At 47.1% G+C, this 21,719-nt stretch overlaps 1 protein-coding gene and 4 non-coding genes across 5 annotated transcripts; 1 reads left to right on the top strand and 4 right to left on the bottom strand.

Moving 5' to 3' along the window:
* Positions 1 to 6,589: 6,589 nt before the first annotated feature.
* Positions 6,590 to 6,708, bottom strand: LOC137288368 (5S ribosomal RNA). The gene has a single exon (XR_010957142.1). It is a non-coding gene; the product is annotated as a 5S ribosomal RNA (ribosomal RNA).
* A 3,135-nt stretch (positions 6,709 to 9,843) lies between these two features.
* On the bottom strand, positions 9,844 to 9,962 carry LOC137288366 (5S ribosomal RNA). Its single transcript, XR_010957140.1, has one exon. It is a non-coding gene; the product is annotated as a 5S ribosomal RNA (ribosomal RNA).
* Positions 9,963 to 11,182: 1,220 nt separating this feature from the next.
* On the top strand, positions 11,183 to 13,354 carry LOC137287887 (uncharacterized). Its single transcript, XM_067820265.1, has one exon. It carries the CDS (start codon positions 11,183 to 11,185, stop codon positions 13,352 to 13,354), a length of 2,172 nt encoding a protein of 723 aa, XP_067676366.1.
* A 2,991-nt stretch (positions 13,355 to 16,345) lies between these two features.
* LOC137288327 (5S ribosomal RNA) lies at positions 16,346 to 16,464 on the bottom strand. Its single transcript, XR_010957105.1, has one exon. It is a non-coding gene; the product is annotated as a 5S ribosomal RNA (ribosomal RNA).
* A 3,136-nt stretch (positions 16,465 to 19,600) lies between these two features.
* LOC137288405 (5S ribosomal RNA) lies at positions 19,601 to 19,719 on the bottom strand. The gene has a single exon (XR_010957178.1). It is a non-coding gene; the product is annotated as a 5S ribosomal RNA (ribosomal RNA).
* Between the last annotated feature and the right edge of the window lie 2,000 nt (positions 19,720 to 21,719).

Below are 21,719 nucleotides of genomic sequence, written 5' to 3'. Positions count from 1 at the left end.
ACAAACTTTAACATGCCTGGCTTCATACAATACCGCAAAGATAGAACGGGGCGGACAGGTGGTGGACTGGTTACTTTTGTCGCCGACAATTGTACATCCAGTATGGTCGTATCAGAGGTGGGAAGCCTTGAAACCCAAGTCATCTCAGTCACGTTGGCAAATAGCAAAGAAATCAAAATCGCAAATGTCTATCACAGGACTGCCGAACCCACCAACATCCACGAGCTTAACAAACTCATGGACCTGGTCGGGCATTCAGGCCTAATCCTTGGCGACTTCAACGCCCACAGCCCGCTGTGGGACGAAGGAGCCAAACACTCAGACTGCTTCGGCAGGATGGTGGAGGACTGGGTGGAGTCACGAGGACTCATAATTCTGAATGACGGCTCTCCAACTAGACATTGTCCCATCAGGGGCGGATGGACAGGCCTAGATCTTGCTATTGCCACAAACGACCTAGCCCACGATTGCCAATGGCAGGTCCACGATGACAGTATGGGAAGTGATCACTATCCGTGCATCACACACCTTGGCACACCTCCTCTATGCGACCACCACATAAATCCTAGAGAGCGGTGGAACTTCTCCAAAGCAGATTGGTCCCTATTCAGTACGGAATGCAATAAATTGGACCCGTCTGAAATCATCTCTGATGATATCGAAACCTTCAGCCTCAACCTAACGTCAGCTATATACAAAGCGGCCCGGGCTTCAATACCTCTCACCCAGCCAAAACACGGCTCCCGTGCCGTCCCATGGTGGAATGAGGAAATAGCCAAAGCTAGACGCATTAGGAAAAAGGCTCTAAACAGGTTACAAAGGGACAAATCTGCCGTAGGACAAGTCCGAGAAGCCAGGAAAAAAGTTAAAGATCTCATTGATCAGGCCAGAGCTGACTCATGGCAAAAGTTCTGTGGATCGCTCAACCACAAAACAAACAGTAAACAGGTCTGGCAAAAGATACATGCTATCAGAGGGAAACGCAAGTCTGCTTGCAATCCCAAGATAACAGGGGCTACTTCCATACCGGAAAAAGCCAGTATCTTAGCCACCCACTTTGCCTCTGTCAGTAGCAGCAACAACTTCTCTGAAGAGTTTACAAAGTCAGAGAAGCCACCGCAACGGCCCAAACAGCCCCCAGGCGAACAGCATGCCTATAATCAATGCTTCAGTGTGGAGGAGTTCAGAACTGCCATACACCACAAAAAAGGTACTAGTCCCGGAGAGGACATGGTCAGCTATGAGATGCTAAAAAGGTTGCCTGACAGCGTAGCCAAAGTCGTCGTACAATTGTACAATCTGATATGGGATAGGGGGGAGGTACCTGCAGCATGGAAACATGCGGCAGTCATACCTCTGCTCAAACCAGGAAAGGAGAAGGCGTCCGCCAACTCATATCGTCCAATATCCCTAACATCAAATCTGTGCAAGAGTATGGAGGCAATGGTGAATATACGCCTAAAGCATCACCTTGAAACAAACGGACACCTATCTCACGACCAAAGCGGGTTTAGATCAAACCGTTCATGTCTTGACCACATTTTCCGACTGGAAAGTGATATAAGATTAGCCCAAGTCAAGAAAGAGTACCTAGCTGCTGTCTTCCTAGACTTCAGCAAAGCATTTGACATGGTATGGCACGATGGACTCCTCCTTAAACTAGAGAATGTTGGTGTACGAGGGAAAATGGCAAATTATGTTCAAAGTTTTTTGCAAGAAAGGTCGATATCAGTCCTCCTCGGGGACCACCTGTCTGAGCGACACAGGTTAGATAATGGCACACCGCAAGGAAGCATTATCAGTCCCACGCTATTCAATATCATGATTGACGACCTATTTGAACACGTCCCACGGGACAGTTACACCAACACCTCTAAGTTCGCCGATGACGGGGCTGTATGGGTCAGACATCGAGAGCTATCCAAGATCCAGGCTCAACTCAGGGAAGCTCTCGATGGGGTGGAACAATGGTGCGACAAATGGGGTTTCACTATCTCGCCTGAGAAAACAGTAGGAGTGGTTTTCAAGCGTAAGGGTTGCCGTGTAAGCCACACACCCTGTCTAAAACTCAAGGGCAAAGAGGTCAAATTTGAGAAATCAGCCAAGTTTCTCGGGGTAACCTTCGATCAACATCTCACCTGGGCCAAACATATAGACAATATCACCCAGAGTTGTCAGAAGGACCTCAACGCTATGAGAGCTGTATCCGGCAGCTCATGGGGAGCCAATAGTGAAACACTCTTGACCCTCTATAAGTCCCTAATCAGAAGTAAAATAGACTATGGGTGCGAAGCCTACCACAGTGCTTCCCAATCGGCTCTGAGCCGGCTTGAAAACATTCAATACCAAGCTCTTAAACTGGTCACAGGCGCGGCGACCTGTACCTCCCACCAGGCCCTATTAGTGGAAACTGGGGAGCTACCACTCCATCTCAGGCGAGAGAAACTGACATTGAACTATTGGAGTCGCTGCTCCAATCCACTCGTCACTAGGTTGTGGGAGGAGAAACTCTACTCTGGTAGAACCAAAGCGTGGCTTAAAAAGAGACCCAACACAACGCCAGGTGGGCTCAGGGTCATCCAGCTAAGGCGAGAGCATGGATGCGACCAGGTAGAACCTCCAACCCAACCAATGACAGTGCAATGTCCTCCATGGAGACTCCGGTCTCCAAATGTCGACACCACTCTCACAAATGAACCGCCTAAAAGTGAGAATCCAATGCTACTACGTGTCAGAGCGCTCAGTAGGATTGACACGGTTTACGAGGACTCGGCGCACATATATACTGACGGATCAAAAGATCCCGTGAGAAACAGAACCGCCTACGGTATCCTCATCCACACAGCCACCTCCAACCACACAATCTCGGCACGCCTGCCGGACGGTCAATCGGTCTACACTGCAGAGCTGGAAGCCATACACCATGCACTTAGGTATTGTCGCAACCTACATGAGAGAAGAGTGGTTATCCTCTCAGACTCACTCAGTGCAATACAGTCACTGGCAACCAAGCACTCCAGTAGCAGACCCGACACCATCCATGAGATCCTGGTTCTCATTCAGAAACTAAGACAGGAAAATGAGAAGGAGGTCACGCTGTGCTGGATACCATCTCACGTTGGTATACCCGGCAATGAGAGAGCGGACAAACTAGCCAGACAGGCGCTAGAATTGAATGTGTCACTGGAACATCCCTATTCAAAAAGCGAAATCCGAAGTATGATCCAGAATTCAATCACTAGCAAGTGGCAGAGGCTATGGGACACCTCAGACAAAGGCAGATGGTTACATCAACTCCGCCCCAGTGTGAAAGGGAAGCTACCAGGCCCCTCACAAAACAGGCGAGTGGATATTATGATCACACGCCTGAGGCTAGGTACCACCAAAACCTCATACAAAGACTGTCCAACATGCCACACCAAGGCCACCGTCCCTCATATCATGCTGGACTGCCTACGATTTGACACGATCAGGCAGACACTTAAAGAAGAAACCAAACTAGATACGTTGACAGCAAAGCAGTTGCTGGCTCACACGGAGCACCATTCAATGTATAAGCCACTAGCAAACTTTCTTCTGGACAGTGAACTATGTCAGTATATATAGAGAAATTATATCAATCAGCCAGTCCTCCGGTTTGTTACATACACAGGGATATTATTGCACCCAAGCTCCCATCCCCAAGGTCTCAACCCAACCGCACCATGGTTTGAAACTCCCCACCATAGTCTGGGACCATTGCACGTGTGCAACACAACCGTCGGCAATTAACAACCACATGCGTCCCAAGGAGGGACAAAAACAGCACAAGGTAAGCATAGGTAACCACAATGGAGAGGCCATATCCGCTCCAGAAGCAGGTATGGGAGGGAGTGGCTGCGTCCACTCCCCGGCAGAGAGCTAAGGGAGTGGCCGTGCCCGCTCCCAGGGTCAAGCCGGAGAGTGGCTGTGTCTACTCCCCAGCAGATAGCCAGAGGAGTGGCCGTGCCCACTCCCAGGATGAAGTCGGGGAGTGGCCGTGTCTACTCCCCAACAGATAGCGAGGGGAGTGGCCGTCCCACTCCCAGGATGAAGTCGGGGAGTGGCCGTGTCTACTCCCCAACAGATAGCGAGGGGAGTGGCCGTGCCCACTCCCAGGGTGAAGTCGGAGAGAAGCCGTGCCTACTCCCCAGTAGATAGCGAGGGGAATGGCCGTGCCCACTCCCAGGGTGAAGTCGGGGAGTAGCCGTGTCTACTCCCCAGCAAATAGCGAGGGGAGTGGCCGTGTCTACTCCCGTACGAAAAAAAAAAAAAAAAAAAAAAAAAAACCCATTACACAGGCCACTGTGTACCCCACTCCCCCATCAAGCACCGACACCAGCAACGGCCCATGCGTCCCAAAGTGGGACACCCCCAGCCCTTGGCAGCCACAACCACGTCCGCAACCATGCGTCCCAAAGAGGGACACCCCACGCATCCCAAGGAGGGATAGGTCTGCCGACATGCCAACCGGCGAAGGCGACCTCAAAAGCACTAAACTAACGAACGAACGAACGGGGAGAGGCATTCGCTCTCCGTGCTCCGTTTGTAGCTGACGTGACTTTCTGCACTCAAACCTACCACTATGGCTGATGTTGCTGCTGCCCCCGCTGCTGTCAAGACTCCCAAGAAGAAAGCTGCTGCCAAGCCGAAGAAGGTTGCCGCACATCCCACCTATGTGGATATGATCAAGAAAGCTATTTCATCCTTGAAGGAGAGGGGTGGTTCTTCCCGACAGGCTATACTGAAATACATCCTGGCCAACTACAAAGTTGGTGACAACCAGGTCGCCATCAATGCTCGCGTCAAGGTTGCTTTGAAAAATGGAGTCAAGAATGGTGCACTGAAGCAATCAAAGGGAACTGGAGCTGCTGGGTCCTTCCGTCTTGGCGAGGTGAAGAAAGCCGAAAAACCCAAGAAGGCTAAGCCTGCTGCCAAGCCAAAGAAGGCTGCCAAATCTCCCAAGAAAGTCAAGAAGCCAGTTGCTGCCAAGAAGCCAAAGACAGCCGCTAAGAAGGCCGCCAAGTCACCAAAGAAGGTGAAAGCTGCAGCCAAGCCCAAGAAGGCAAAGACCCCTAAGAAGGCAGCTGCCAAACCCAAGAAGGTCAAGACCCCCAAGAAGAAGGCCACCATGCCAAAGAAGGCCTAAGGTCTCTTTGTCTCGCCTTCGCTCCACATTTCTGTGGTCCAAAGGCCCTTTTCAGGGCCATCCAAATACCCCAAAAGAAAACTTGAAAACACTGATAACAAAACAATGCCATTTATTTCAGCAGCATAGAAATAACAAAGAATGCGTGTCAGCGATAGCAGGTATAGTGTGAATGATGGCTTAGACTGATCATAATTACAAAATGAGCCTTAACCGTAAAGGTGAGGCAAAGAAACCGTTGTCCAAGGTAGGTGTCGGTAAAACCATATATATTGAGCAAAAGCATATACAGCATTGAGCAAAGAAGGATTTGATAAGTATGTTCCTACATTGATATGATAGTGGGCGTTCCAAACCCTACCCCATCTAATGGCCGGTGTGTCTTGTTTTGTTTCACTTAGATCCAGCCCCATCAAAATACATAACCCCACATACACATTACACTCAAGCCAGATACCCGACCCTAAAATAAACAAAGGAAAATAAACGCAAAGACTACAAAAGTTTAACATAAACAAAGCAAGATGTGAAGCAAAGAATGCAAATTGTATATGTATCATGTAAAGTGTTGATGATATCAGATATCGTCAATACAGATTTCCTTTTATGTGTGTACATGTAGCTCCACAAGCACGTTGACATCCACCGGGTGTTTTACCGACACACACCTCGCCTATGCAGGACTAGGGCGACAAGAGTTGTGCACCCTTGGTCGTGTGAGGCGTGTGCGTTTGACATTCGCCCCAATGCCTGCAACACTGCTGTTATGTGTCAAAGTAAAGGTACGGAAATACTGTCTAATACATGTAAAGTACGTCTGCGTGACCTAGCTAGAACTGCAAACATAAAATAGCTGACTGATTCACCACCCAGCCGCATCGTCATGCCATGTGTGTTTAGAAAGCAGGGAATCACTGTGGGCTTGCTGTCACAGATTTGAAAGTAATTTTCCTACAGCAAACCAGTGAATCCTATAGCAGGCGTTCAATGCGATTTACCTTTTCCTTATTATCTCATCTGCATAGGCAAAGAGTTGTGCGCTGAGACCTGATACAAACAACATTGTGATGTGACATAAGCAGCCTTTAATATACGAAAGTAAGATCGTAAATGACATGTTTGATTGTCGGAGTACAGTGACACTTTCATGTGGCGAATGAAACATACATGCCTTCAGAGTAGATGATGAGTAGTCGAGTGAACTGACGGGGGAAAATGGTGAGAAGTATAACTGAAAAGTCCTCGGTATGTAAGTGTGTAAGAACAAATCGTTCACAAGCATATTCAGGCATGCAGGAGTTTGCCCATTCAAAACGAAATAGAATGTATCATGACTTTCCGATGTCAATGATACACATGCACCTTGTGGTGGAAATACAAACAAATAAAAAAAAATATACATAAAAAAGGAGAAAATGAAAATGTCTACTGCACCCGGTGTTCCCAGGCGGTCACCCATCCAAGTACTATCCGGGCCCGACGTTGCTTAACTTCGGTGATCGGACGAGAACCGGTGTTTTCAACGTGGTATGGCCGTAGACAACGCTCACAGGCAAACTTCGGCTACATATACACACGGGGTAGTGGGGAAGGGACATTGCGATCAAACAGCATCCTCGCATTTTCAGTGGGTTTACACAATCATGTGTTTTCATGTTGGAGTGTTATCTTTACAGTATCTGGCAAGTATTTGGTACTTGTGATACATATGAACGCTGTTTCTGTGCGCATCTGCTGCGAGAAAGGACACACTACTTCGCCCGCCCCCTCGCCCCAAACATCCAGTTTTCGCCCGCCCAATAGAGATCGTGCATGCAGCCTATGTTGTTTTTCGAATAAAATTAATATGAAAACGATGACGGCCCATACTGTCGTGATGTCAAGAAAGTCGGGTTAATCGTGGCAGGAAAAAATAGTTAATCTGTGACGATCGACTGCTGGTATCGTTCTGTACAGCGTCTTGTATAATAGATGTCCATCTTACTCTACATACTGGGGTTCGCGCCCCGTTTGTGTGCCGAGATTCGCGTCTTGGAACACCGTTTCATTGAAAGAAACATCCTAGCTACTTACTTATGAGGCAAAAAGCAAATTTCAACAGTAAATGTAGTGCCCCAGATCATGTGTTCAGTAACAGTGTCGAATGTTTTCTCTCGCAAAATGGCGAACTTGTCAGATAAACGTGCTTCATTGCCTTTGTTTGGGTGCTTGTTTTAGCGTCTGAGAGGCAGTAATGAGTTATGTTGGGGTTTACCTTCATAGTTAGATATCTTGAGAAACGACATACAACATTTGAAATGATTGAATTTGAGTCTAAAGCCTCGAAATGTACTTTTGAAACGAACGATGTCTACATTTTTGCCTCGATGGCTTCACTGAAAATAGCCCGTGTGGCTTCACCATTCACCTGTGAGTGTTGTTATTGTAACAGACATGTAGCCAAATGATTTTTGCATCCAGTCATGAAGTTAAAATAGAAACTTTCCTCGATTAAGAAGTGATTATTCGGATACAAATGCACGAGAAAGCACACACGCTCCCGAGCTAGCAGCTAGCAGCCACAACATGCAGGGTGTCTCCTCCGACGTCCGCGCCTCTGTAGTATCACCCGGGCTGGCTGTCGGGGAGAGGCATTCGCTCTCCGTGCTCCGTTTGTAGCTGACGTGACTTTCTGCACTCAAACCTACCACTATGGCTGATGTTGCTGCTGCCCCCGCTGCTGTCAAGACTCCCAAGAAGAAAGCTGCTGCCAAGCCGAAGAAGGTTGCCGCACATCCCACCTATGTGGATATGATCAAGAAAGCTATTTCATCCTTGAAGGAGAGGGGTGGTTCTTCCCGACAGGCTATACTGAAATACATCCTGGCCAACTACAAAGTTGGTGACAACCAGGTCGCCATCAATGCTCGCGTCAAGGTTGCTTTGAAAAATGGAGTCAAGAATGGTGCACTGAAGCAATCAAAGGGAACTGGAGCTGCTGGGTCCTTCCGTCTTGGCGAGGTGAAGAAAGCCGAAAAACCCAAGAAGGCTAAGCCTGCTGCCAAGCCAAAGAAGGCTGCCAAATCTCCCAAGAAAGTCAAGAAGCCAGTTGCTGCCAAGAAGCCAAAGACAGCCGCTAAGAAGGCCGCCAAGTCACCAAAGAAGGTGAAAGCTGCAGCCAAGCCCAAGAAGGCAAAGACCCCTAAGAAGGCAGCTGCCAAACCCAAGAAGGTCAAGACCCCCAAGAAGAAGGCCACCATGCCAAAGAAGGCCTAAGGTCTCTTTGTCTCGCCTTCGCTCCACATTTCTGTGGTCCAAAGGCCCTTTTCAGGGCCATCCAAATACCCCAAAAGAAAACTTGAAAACACTGATAACAAAACAATGCCATTTATTTCAGCAGCATAGAAATAACAAAGAATGCGTGTCAGCGATAGCAGGTATAGTGTGAATGATGGCTTAGACTGATCATAATTACAAAATGAGCCTTAACCGTAAAGGTGAGGCAAAGAAACCGTTGTCCAAGGTAGGTGTCGGTAAAACCATATATATTGAGCAAAAGCATATACAGCATTGAGCAAAGAAGGATTTGATAAGTATGTTCCTACATTGATATGATAGTGGGCGTTCCAAACCCTACCCCATCTAATGGCCGGTGTGTCTTGTTTTGTTTCACTTAGATCCAGCCCCATCAAAATACATAACCCCACATACACATTACACTCAAGCCAGATACCCGACCCTAAAATAAACAAAGGAAAATAAACGCAAAGACTACAAAAGTTTAACATAAACAAAGCAAGATGTGAAGCAAAGAATGCAAATTGTATATGTATCATGTAAAGTGTTGATGATATCAGATATCGTCAATACAGATTTCCTTTTATGTGTGTACATGTAGCTCCACAAGCACGTTGACATCCACCGGGTGTTTTACCGACACACACCTCGCCTATGCAGGACTAGGGCGACAAGAGTTGTGCACCCTTGGTCGTGTGAGGCGTGTGCGTTTGACATTCGCCCCAATGCCTGCAACACTGCTGTTATGTGTCAAAGTAAAGGTACGGAAATACTGTCTAATACATGTAAAGTACGTCTGCGTGACCTAGCTAGAACTGCAAACATAAAATAGCTGACTGATTCACCACCCAGCCGCATCGTCATGCCATGTGTGTTTAGAAAGCAGGGAATCACTGTGGGCTTGCTGTCACAGATTTGAAAGTAATTTTCCTACAGCAAACCAGTGAATCCTATAGCAGGCGTTCAATGCGATTTACCTTTTCCTTATTATCTCATCTGCATAGGCAAAGAGTTGTGCGCTGAGACCTGATACAAACAACATTGTGATGTGACATAAGCAGCCTTTAATATACGAAAGTAAGATCGTAAATGACATGTTTGATTGTCGGAGTACAGTGACACTTTCATGTGGCGAATGAAACATACATGCCTTCAGAGTAGATGATGAGTAGTCGAGTGAACTGACGGGGGAAAATGGTGAGAAGTATAACTGAAAAGTCCTCGGTATGTAAGTGTGTAAGAACAAATCGTTCACAAGCATATTCAGGCATGCAGGAGTTTGCCCATTCAAAACGAAATAGAATGTATCATGACTTTCCGATGTCAATGATACACATGCACCTTGTGGTGGAAATACAAACAAATAAAAAAAATATACATAAAAAAGGAGAAAATAAAAATGTCTACTGCACCCGGTGTTCCCAGGCGGTCACCCATCCAAGTACTATCCGGGCCCGACGTTGCTTAACTTCGGTGATCGGACGAGAACCGGTGTTTTCAACGTGGTATGGCCGTAGACAACGCTCACAGGCAAACTTCGGCTACATATACACACGGGGTAGTGGGGAAGGGACATTGCGATCAAACAGCATCCTCGCATTTTCAGTGGGTTTACACAATCATGTGTTTTCATGTTGGAGTGTTATCTTTACAGTATCTGGCAAGTATTTGGTACTTGTGATACATATGAACGCTGTTTCTGTGCGCATCTGCTGCGAGAAAGGACACACTACTTCGCCCGCCCCCTCGCCCCAAACATCCAGTTTTCGCCCGCCCAATAGAGATCGTGCATGCAGCCTATGTTGTTTTTCGAATAAAATTAATATGAAAACGATGACGGCCCATACTGTCGTGATGTCAAGAAAGTCGGGTTAATCGTGGCAGGAAAAAATAGTTAATCTGTGACGATCGACTGCTGGTATCGTTCTGTACAGCGTCTTGTATAATAGATGTCCATCTTACTCTACATACTGGGGTTCGCGCCCCGTTTGTGTGCCGAGATTCGCGTCTTGGAACACCGTTTCATTGAAAGAAACATCCTAGCTACTTACTTATGAGGCAAAAAGCAAATTTCAACAGTAAATGTAGTGCCCCAGATCATGTGTTCAGTAACAGTGTCGAATGTTTTCTCTCGCAAAATGGCGAACTTGTCAGATAAACGTGCTTCATTGCCTTTGTTTGGGTGCTTGTTTTAGCGTCTGAGAGGCAGTAATGAGTTATGTTGGGGTTTACCTTCATAGTTAGATATCTTGAGAAACGACATACAACATTTGAAATGATTGAATTTGAGTCTAAAGCCTCGAAATGTACTTTTGAAACGAACGATGTCTACATTTTTGCCTCGATGGCTTCACTGAAAATAGCCCGTGTGGCTTCACCATTCACCTGTGAGTGTTGTTATTGTAACAGACATGTAGCCAAATGATTTTTGCATCCAGTCATGAAGTTAAAATAGAAACTTTCCTCGATTAAGAAGTGATTATTCGGATACAAATGCACGAGAAAGCACACACGCTCCCGAGCTAGCAGCTAGCAGCCACAACATGCAGGGTGTCTCCTCCGACGTCCGCGCCTCTGTAGTATCACCCGGGCTGGCTGTCGGGGAGAGGCTGGGATAGGGGGGAGGTACCTGCAGCATGGAAACATGCGGCAGTCATACCTCTGCTCAAACCAGGAAAGGAGAAGGCGTCCGCCAACTCATATCGCCCAATATCCCTAACATCAAATCTGTGCAAGAGTATGGAGGCAATGGTGAATATACGCCTAAAGCATCACCTTGAAACAAACGGACACCTATCTCATGACCAAAGCGGGTTTAGATCAAACCGCTCATGTCTTGACCACATTTTCCGACTGGAAAGTGATATAAGATTAGCCCAAGTCAAGAAAGAGTACCTAGCTGCTGTCTTCCTAGACTTCAGCAAAGCATTTGACATGGTATGGCACGATGGACTCCTCCTTAAACTAGAGAATGTTGGTGTACGAGGGAAAATGGCAAATTATGTTCAAAGTTTTTTGCAAGAAAGGTCGATATCAGTCCTCCTCGGGGACCACCTGTCTGAGCGACACAGGTTAGATAATGGCACACCGCAAGGAAGCATTATCAGTCCCACGCTATTCAATATCATGATTGACGACCTATTTGAACACGTCCCACGGGACAGTTACACCAACACCTCTAAGTTCGCCGATGACGGGGCTGTATGGGTCAGACATCGAGAGCTATCCAAGATCCAGGCTCAACTCAGGGAAGCTCTCGATGGGGTGGAACAATGGTGCGACAAATGGGGTTTCACTATCTCGCCTGAGAAAACAGTAGGAGTGGTTTTCAAGCGTAAGGGTTGCCGTGTAAGCCACACACCCTGTCTAAAACTCAAGGGCAAAGAGGTCAAATTTGAGAAATCAGCCAAGTTTCTCGGGGTAACCTTCGATCAACATCTCACCTGGGCCAAACATATAGACAATATCACCCAGAGTTGTCAGAAGGACCTCAACGCTATGAGAGCTGTATCCGGCAGCTCATGGGGAGCGAATAGTGAAACACTCTTGACCCTCTATAAGTCCCTAATCAGGAGTAAAATAGACTATGGGTGCGAAGCCTACCACAGTGCTTCCCAATCGGCTCTGAGCCGGCTTGAAAACATTCAATACCAAGCTCTTAAACTGGTCACAGGCGCGGCGACCTGTACCTCCCACCAGGCCCTATTAGTGGAAACTGGGGAGCTACCACTCCATCTCAGGCGAGAGAAACTGACATTGAACTATTGGAGTCGCTGCTCCAATCCACTCGTCACTAGGTTGTGGGAGGAGAAACTCTACTCTGGTAGAACCAAAGCGTGGCTTAAAAAGAGACCCAACACAACGCCAGGTGGGCTCAGGGTCATCCAGCTAAGGCGAGAGCATGGATGCGACCAGGTAGAACCTCCAACCCAACCAATGACAGTGCAATGTCCTCCATGGAGACTCCGGTCCCCAAATGTCGACACCACTCTCACAAATGAACCGCCTAAAAGTGAGAATCCAATGCTACTACGTGTCAGAGCGCTCAGTAGGATTGACACGGTTTACGAGGACTCGGCGCACATATATACTGACGGATCAAAAGATCCCGTGAGAAACAGAACCGCCTACGGTATCCTCATCCACACAGCCACCTCCAACCACACAATCTCGGCACGCCTGCCGGACGGTCAATCGGTCTACACTGCAGAGCTGGAAGCCATACACCATGCACTTAGGTATTGTCGCAACCTACATGAGAGAAGAGTGGTTATCCTCTCAGACTCACTCAGTGCAATACAGTCACTGGCAACCAAGCACTCCAGTAGTAGACCCGACACCATCCATGAGATCCTGGTTCTCATTCAGAAACTAAGACAGGAAAATGAGAAGGAGGTCACGCTGTGCTGGATACCATCTCACGTTGGTATACCCGGCAATGAGAGAGCGGACAAACTAGCCAGACAGGCGCTAGAATTGAATGTGTCACTGGAACATCCCTATTCAAAAAGCGAAATCCGAAGTATGATCCAGAATTCAATCACTAGCAAGTGGCAGAGGCTATGGGACACCTCAGACAAAGGCAGATGGTTACATCAACTCCGCCCCAGTGTGAAAGGGAAGCTACCAGGCCCCTCACAAAACAGGCGAGTGGATATTATGATCACACGCCTGAGGCTAGGTACCACCAAAACCTCATACAAAGACTGTCCAACATGCCACACCAAGGCCACCGTCCCTCATATCATGCTGGACTGCCTACGATTTGACACGATCAGGCAGACACTTAAAGAAGAAACCAAACTAGATACGTTGACAGCAAAGCAGTTGCTGGCTCACACGGAGCACCATTCAATGTATAAGCCACTAGCAAACTTTCTTCTGGACAGTGAACTATGTCAGTATATATAGAGAAATTATATCAATCAGCCAGTCCTCCGGTTTGTTACATACACAGGGATATTATTGCACCCAAGCTCCCATCCCCAAGGTCTCAACCCAACCGCACCATGGTTTGAAACTCCCCACCATAGTCTGGGACCATTGCACGTGTGCAACACAACCGTCGGCAATTAACAACCACATGCGTCCCAAGGAGGGACAAAAACAGAACAAGGTAAGCATAGGTAACCACAATGGAGAGGCCATATCCGCTCCAGAAGCAGGTATGGGAGGGAGTGGCTGCGTCCACTCCCCGGCAGAGAGCTAAGGGAGTGGCCGTGCCCGCTCCCAGGGTCAAGCCGGAGAGTGGCCGTGTCTACTCCCCAGCAGATAACCAGAGGAGTGGCCGTGCCCACTCCCAGGATGAAGTAGGGGAGTGGCCGTGTCTACTCCCCAACAGATAGCGAGGGGAGTGGCCGTGCCCACTCCCAGGATGAAGTCGGGGAGTGGCCGTGTCTACTCCCCAACAGATAGCGAGGGGAGTGGCCGTGCCCACTCCCAGGGTGAAGTCGGAGAGTAGCCGTGCCTACTCCCCAGTAGATAGCGAGGGGAATGGCCGTGCCCACTCCCAGGGTGAAGTCGGGGAGTAGCCGTGTCTACTCCCCAGCAAATAGCGAGGGGAGTGGCCGTGTCTACTCCCGTACGAAAAAAAAAAAAAAAAAAAAAAAAAAAAAAAAAAAAACCCATTACACAGGCCACTGTGTACCCCACTCCCCCATCAAGCACCGACACCAGCAACGGCCCATGCGTCCCAAAGTGGGACACCCCCAGCCCTTGGCAGCCACAACCACGTCCGCAACCATGCGTCCCAAAGAGGGACACCCCACGCATCCCAAGGAGGGATAGGTCTGCCGACATGCCAACCGGCGAAGGCGACCTCAAAAGCACTAAACTAACGAACGAATCGGGGAGAGGCATTCGCTCTCCGTGCTCCGTTTGTAGCTGACGTGACTTTCTGCACTCAAACCTACCACTATGGCTGATGTTGCTGCTGCCCCCGCTGCTGTCAAGACTCCCAAGAAGAAAGCTGCTGCCAAGCCGAAGAAGGTTGCCGCACATCCCACCTATGTGGATATGATCAAGAAAGCTATTTCATCCTTGAAGGAGAGGGGTGGTTCTTCCCGACAGGCTATACTGAAATACATCCTGGCCAACTACAAAGTTGGTGACAACCAGGTCGCCATCAATGCTCGCGTCAAGGTTGCTTTGAAAAATGGAGTCAAGAATGGTGCACTGAAGCAATCAAAGGGAACTGGAGCTGCTGGGTCCTTCCGTCTTGGCGAGGTGAAGAAAGCCGAAAAACCCAAGAAGGCTAAGCCTGCTGCCAAGCCAAAGAAGGCTGCCAAATCTCCCAAGAAAGTCAAGAAGCCAGTTGCTGCCAAGAAGCCAAAGACAGCCGCTAAGAAGGCCGCCAAGTCACCAAAGAAGGTGAAAGCTGCAGCCAAGCCCAAGAAGGCAAAGACCCCTAAGAAGGCAGCTGCCAAACCCAAGAAGGTCAAGACCCCCAAGAAGAAGGCCACCAAGCCAAAGAAGGCCTAAGGTCTCTTTGTCTCGCCTTCGCTCCACATTTCTGTGGTCCAAAGGCCCTTTTCAGGGCCATCCAAATACCCCAAAAGAAAACTTGAAAACACTGATAACAAAACAATGCCATTTATTTCAGCAGCATAGAAATAACAAAGAATGCGTGTCAGCGATAGCAGGTATAGTGTGAATGATGGCTTAGACTGATCATAATTACAAAATGAGCCTTAACCGTAAAGGTGAGGCAAAGAAACCGTTGCCCAAGGTAGGTGTCGGTAAAACCATATATATTGAGCAAAAGCATATACAGCATTGAGCAAAGAAGGATTTGATAAGTATGTTCCTACATTGATATGATAGTGGGCGTTCCAAACCCTACCCCATCTAATGGCCGGTGTGTCTTGTTTTGTTTCACTTAGATCCAGCCCCATCAAAATACATAACCCCACATACACATTACACTCAAGCCAGATACCCGACCCTAAAATAAACAAAGGAAAATAAACGCAAAGACTACAAAAGTTTAACATAAACAAAGCAAGATGTGAAGCAAAGAATGCAAATTGTATATGTATCATGTAAAGTGTTGATGATATCAGATATCGTCAATACAGATTTCCTTTTATGTGTGTACATGTAGCTCCACAAGCACGTTGACATCCACCGGGTGTTTTACCGACACACACCTCGCCTATGCAGGACTAGGGCGACAAGAGTTGTGCACCCTTGGTCGTGTGAGGCGTGTGCGTTTGACATTCGCCCCAATGCCTGCAACACTGCTGTTATGTGTCAAAGTAAAGGTACGGAAATACTGTCTAATACATGTAAAGTACGTCTGCGTGACCTAGCTAGAACTGCAAACATAAAATAGCTGACTGATTCACCACCCAGCCACATCGTCATGCCATGTGTGTTTAGAAAGCAGGGAATCACTGTGGGCTTGCTGTCACAGATTTGAAAGTAATTTTCCTACAGCAAACCAGTGAATCCTATAGCAGGCGTTCAATGCGATTTACCTTTTCCTTATTATCTCATCTGCATAGGCAAAGAGTTGTGCGCTGAGACCTGATACAAACAACATTGTGATGTGACATAAGCAGCCTTTAATATACGAAAGTAAGATCGTAAATGACATGTTTGATTGTCGGAGTACAGTGACACTTTCATGTGGCGAATGAAACATACATGCCTTCAGAGTAGATGATGAGTAGTCGAGTGAACTGACGGGGGAAAATGGTGAGAAGTATAACTGAAAAGTCCTCGGTATGTAAGTGTGTAAGAACAAATCGTTCACAAGCATATTCAGGCATGCAGGAGTTTGCCCATTCAAAACGAAATAGAATGTATCATGACTTTCCGATGTCAATGATACACATGCACCTTGTGGTGGAAATACAAACAAATAAAAAAAAATATACATAAAAAAGGAGAAAATGAAAATGTCTACTGCACCCGGTGTTCCCAGGCGGTCACCCATCCAAGTACTATCCGGGCCAGACGTTGCTTAACTTCGGTGATCGGACGAGAACCGGTGTTTTCAACGTGGTATGGCCGTAGACAACGCTCACAGGCAAACTTCGGCTACATATACACACGGGGTAGTGGGGAAGGGACATTGCGATCAAACAGCATCCTCGCATTTTCAGTGGGTTTACACAATCATGTGTTTTCATGTTGGAGTGTTATCTTTACAGTATCTGGCAAGTATTTGGTACTTGTGATACATATGAACGCTGTTTCTGTGCGCATCTGCTGCGAGAAAGGACACACTACTTCGCCCGCCCCCTCGCCCCAAACATCCAGTTTTCGCCCGCCCAATAGAGATCGTGCATGCAGCCTATGTTGTTTTTCGAATAAAATTAATATGAAAACGATGACGGCCCATACTGTCGTGATGTCAAGAAAGTCGGGTTAATCGTGGCAGGAAAAAATAGTTAATCTGTGACGATCGACTGCTGGTATCGTTCTGTACAGCGTCTTGTATAATAGATGTCCATCTTACTCTACTTACTGGGGTTCGCGCCCCGTTTGTGTGCCGAGATTCGCGTCTTGGAACACCGTTTCATTGAAAGAAACATCCTAGCTACTTACTTATGAGGCAAAAAGCAAATTTCAACAGTAAATGTAGTGCCCCAGATCATGTGTTCAGTAACAGTGTCGAATGTTTTCTCTCGCAAAATGGCGAACTTGTCAGATAAACGTGCTTCATTGCCTTTGTTTGGGTGCTTGTTTTAGCGTCTGAGAGGCAGTAATGAGTTATGTTGGGGTTTACCTACATAGTTAGATATCTTGAGAAACGACATACAACATTTGAAATGATTGAATTTGAGTCTAAAGCCTCGAAATGTACTTTTGAAACGAACGATGTCTACATTTTTGCCTCGATGGCTTCACTGAAAATAGCCCGTGTGGCTTCACCATTCACCTGTGAGTGTTGTTATTGTAACAGACATGTAGCCAAATGATTTTTGCATCCAGTCATGAAGTTAAAATAGAAACTTTCCTCGATTAAGAAGTGATTATTCGGATACAAATGCACGAGAAAGCACACACGCTCCCGAGCTAGCAGCTAGCAGCCACAACATGCAGGGTGTCTCCTCCGACGTCCGCGCCTCTGTAGTATCACCCGGGCTGGCTGTCGGGGAGAGGCATTCGCTCTCCGTGCTCCGTTTGTAGCTGACGTGACTTTCTGCACTCAAACCTACCACTATGGCTGATGTTGCTGCTGCCCCCGCTGCTGTCAAGACTCCCAAGAAGAAAGCTGCTGCCAAGCCGAAGAAGGTTGCCGCACATCCCACCTATGTGGATATGATCAAGAAAGCTATTTCATCCTTGAAGGAGAGGGGTGGTTCTTCCCGACAGGCTATACTGAAATACATCCTGGCCAACTACAAAGTTGGTGACAACCAGGTCGCCATCAATGCTCGCGTCAAGGTTGCTTTGAAAAATGGAGTCAAGAATGGTGCACTGAAGCAATCAAAGGGAACTGGAGCTGCTGGGTCCTTCCGTCTTGGCGAGGTGAAGAAAGCCGAAAAACCCAAGAAGGCTAAGCCTGCTGCCAAGCCAAAGAAGGCTGCCAAATCTCCCAAGAAAGTCAAGAAGCCAGTTGCTGCCAAGAAGCCAAAGACAGCCGCTAAGAAGGCCGCCAAGTCACCAAAGAAGGTGAAAGCTGCAGCCAAGCCCAAGAAGGCAAAGACCCCTAAGAAGGCAGCTGCCAAACCCAAGAAGGTCAAGACCCCCAAGAAGAAGGCCACCAAGCCAAAGAAGGCCTAAGGTCTCTTTGTCTCGCCTTCGCTCCACATTTCTGTGGTCCAAAGGCCCTTTTCAGGGCCATCCAAATACCCCAAAAGAAAACTTGAAAACACTGATAACAAAACAATGCCATTTATTTCAGCAGCATAGAAATAACAAAGAATGCGTGTCAGCGATAGCAGGTATAGTGTGAATGATGGCTTAGACTGATCATAATTACAAAATGAGCCTTAACCGTAAAGGTGAGGCAAAGAAACCGTTGCCCAAGGTAGGTGTCGGTAAAACCATATACATTGAGCAAAAGCATATACAGCATTGAGCAAAGAAGGATTTGATAAGTATGTTCCTACATTGATATGATAGTGGGCGTTCCAAACCCTACCCCATCTAAAGGCCGGTGTGTCTTGTTTTGTTTCACTTAGATCCAGCCCCATCAAAATACATAACCCCACATACACATTACACTCAAGTCAGATACCCGACCCTAAAATAAACAAAGGAAAATAAACGCAAAGACTACAAAAGTTTAACATAAACAAAGCAAGATGTGAAGCAAAGAATGCAAATTGTATATGTATCATGTAAAGTGTTGATGATATCAGATATCGTCAATACAGATTTCCTTTTATGTGTGTACATGTAGCTCCACAAGCACGTTGACATCCACCGGGTGTTTTACCGACACACACCTCGCCTATGCAGGACTAGGGCGACAAGAGTTGTGCACCCTTGGTCGTGTGAGGCGTGTGCGTTTGACATTCGCCCCAATGCTTGCAACACTGCTGTTATGTGTCAAAGTAAAGGTACGGAAATACTGTCTAATACATGTAAAGTACGTCTGCGTGACCTAGCTAGAACTGCAAACATAAAATAGCTGACTGATTCACCACCCAGCCGCATCGTCATGCCATGTGTGTTTAGAAAGCAGGGAATCACTGTGGGCTTGCTGTCACAGATTTGAAAGTAATTTTCCTACAGCAAACCAGTGAATCCTATAGCAGGCGTTCAATGCGATTTACCTTTTCCTTATTATCTCATCTGCATAGGCAAAGAGTTGTGCGCTGAGACCTGATACAAACAACATTGTGATGTGACATAAGCAGCCTTTAATATACGAAAGTAAGATCGTAAATGACATGTTTGATTGTCGGAGTACAGTGACACTTTCATGTGGCGAATGAAACATACATGCCTTCAGAGTAGATGATGAGTAGTCGAGTGAACTGACGGGGGAAAATGGTGAGAAGTATAACTGAAAAGTCCTCGGTATGTAAGTGTGTAAGAACAAATCGTTCACAAGCATATTCAGGCATGCAGGAGTTTGCCCATTCAAAACGAAATAGAATGTATCATGACTTTCCGATGTCAATGATACACATGCACCTTGTGGTGGAAATACAAACAAATAAAAAAAAATATACATAAAAAAGGAGAAAATGAAAATGTCTACTGCACCCGGTGTTCCCAGGCGGTCACCCATCCAAGTACTATCCGGGCCCGACGCTGCTTAACTTCGGTGATCGGACGAGAACCGGTGTTTTCAACGTGGTATGGCCGTAGACAACGCTCACAGGCAAACTTCGGCTACATATACACACGGGGTAGTGGGGAAGGGACATTGCGATCAAACAGCATCCTCGCATTTTCAGTGGGTTTACACAATCATGTGTTTTCATGTTGGAGTGTTATCTTTACAGTATCTGGCAAGTATTTGGTACTTGTGATACATATGAACGCTGTTTCTGTGCGCATCTGCTGCGAGAAAGGACACACTACTTCGCCCGCCCCCTCGCCCCAAACATCCAGTTTTCGCCCGCCCAATAGAGATCGTGCATGCAGCCTATGTTGTTTTTCGAATAAAATTAATATGAAAACGATGACGGCCCATACTGTCGTGATGTCAAGAAAGTCGGGTTAGTCGTGGCAGGCAAAAATAGTTAATCTGTGACGATCGACTGCTGGTATCGTTCTGTACAGCGTCTTGTATAATAGATGTCCATCTTACTCTACATACTGGGGTTCGCGCCCCGTTTGTGTGCCGAGATTCGCGTCTTGGAACACCGTTTCATTGAAAGAAACATCCTAGCTACTTACTTATGAGGCAAAAAGCAAATTTCAAGAGTAAATGTAGTGCCCGAGATCATGTGTTCAGTAACAGTGTCGAATGTTTTCTCTCGCAAAATGGCGAACTTGTCAGATAAACGTGCTTCATTGCCTTTGTTTGGGTGCTTGTTTTAGCGTCTGAGAGGCAGTAATGAGTTATGTTGGGGTTTACCTTCATAGTTAGATATCTTGAGAAACGACATACAACATTTGAAATGATTGAATTTGAGTCTAGAGCCTCGAAATGTACTTTTGAAACGAACGATGTCTACATTTTTGCCTCGATGGCTTCACTGAAAATAGCCCGTGTGGCTTCACCATTCACCTGTGAGTGTTGTTATTGTAACAGACATGTAGCCAAATGATTTTTGCATCCAGTCATGAAGTTCAAATAGAAACTTTCCTCGATTAAGAAGTGATTATTCGGATACAAATGCACGAGAAAGCACACACGCTCCCGAGCTAGCAGCTAGCAGCCACAACATGCAGGGTGTCTCCTCCGACGTCCGCGCCTCTGTAGTATCACCCGGGCTGGCTGTCGGGGAGAGGCATTCGCTCTCCGTGCTCCGTTTGTAGCTGACGTGACTTTCTGCACTCAAACCTACCACTATGGCTGATGTTGCTGCTGCCCCCGCTGCTGTCAAGACTCCCAAGAAGAAAGCTGCTGCCAAGCCGAAGAAGGTTGCCGCACATCCCACCTATGTGGATATGATCAAGAAAGCTATTTCATCCTTGAAGGAGAGGGGTGGTTCTTCCCGACAGGCTATACTGAAATACATCCTGGCCAACTACAAAGTTGGTGACAACCAGGTCGCCATCAATGCTCGCGTCAAGGTTGCTTTGAAAAATGGAGTCAAGAATGGTGCACTGAAGCAATCAAAGGGAACTGGAGCTGCTGGGTCCTTCCGTCTTGGCGAGGTGAAGAAAGCCGAAAAACCCAAGAAGGCTAAGCCTGCTGCCAAGCCAAAGAAGGCTGCCAAATCTCCCAAGAAAGTCAAGAAGCCAGTTGCTGCCAAGAAGCCAAAGACAGCCGCTAAGAAGGCCGCCAAGTCACCAAAGAAGGTGAAAGCTGCAGCCAAGCCCAAGAAGGCAAAGACCCCTAAGAAGGCAGCTGCCAAACCCAAGAAGGTCAAGACCCCCAAGAAGAAGGCCACCAAGCCAAAGAAGGTCTAAGGTCTCTTTGTCTCGCCTTCGCTCCACATTTCTGTGGTCCAAAGGCCCTTTTCAGGGCCATCCAAATACCCCAAAAGAAAACTTGAAAACACTGATAACAAAACAATGCCATTTATTTCAGCAGCATAGAAATAACAAAGAATGCGTGTCAGCGATAGCAGGTATAGTGTGAATGATGGCTTAGACTGATCATAATTACAAAATGAGCCTTAACCGTAAAGGTGAGGCAAAGAAACCGTTGCCCAAGGTAGGTGTCGGTAAAACCATATACATTGAGCAAAAGCAT

This window comes from Haliotis asinina, chromosome 6, assembly GCF_037392515.1.
Source record: "Haliotis asinina isolate JCU_RB_2024 chromosome 6, JCU_Hal_asi_v2, whole genome shotgun sequence".
Lineage (NCBI taxonomy): Eukaryota > Metazoa > Mollusca > Gastropoda > Lepetellida > Haliotidae > Haliotis > Haliotis asinina.
The sequence above is the reverse complement of the archived record's forward strand: the minus strand, read 5'-3'. Positions and strand labels throughout refer to the sequence as shown.

Excerpts from the sequence above, each read along its gene's own strand:
- LOC137287887 (XM_067820265.1), top strand. The coding sequence starts at position 11,183 with ATGGAGGCAATGGTGAATATACGCCTAAAGCATCACCTTGAAACAAAC.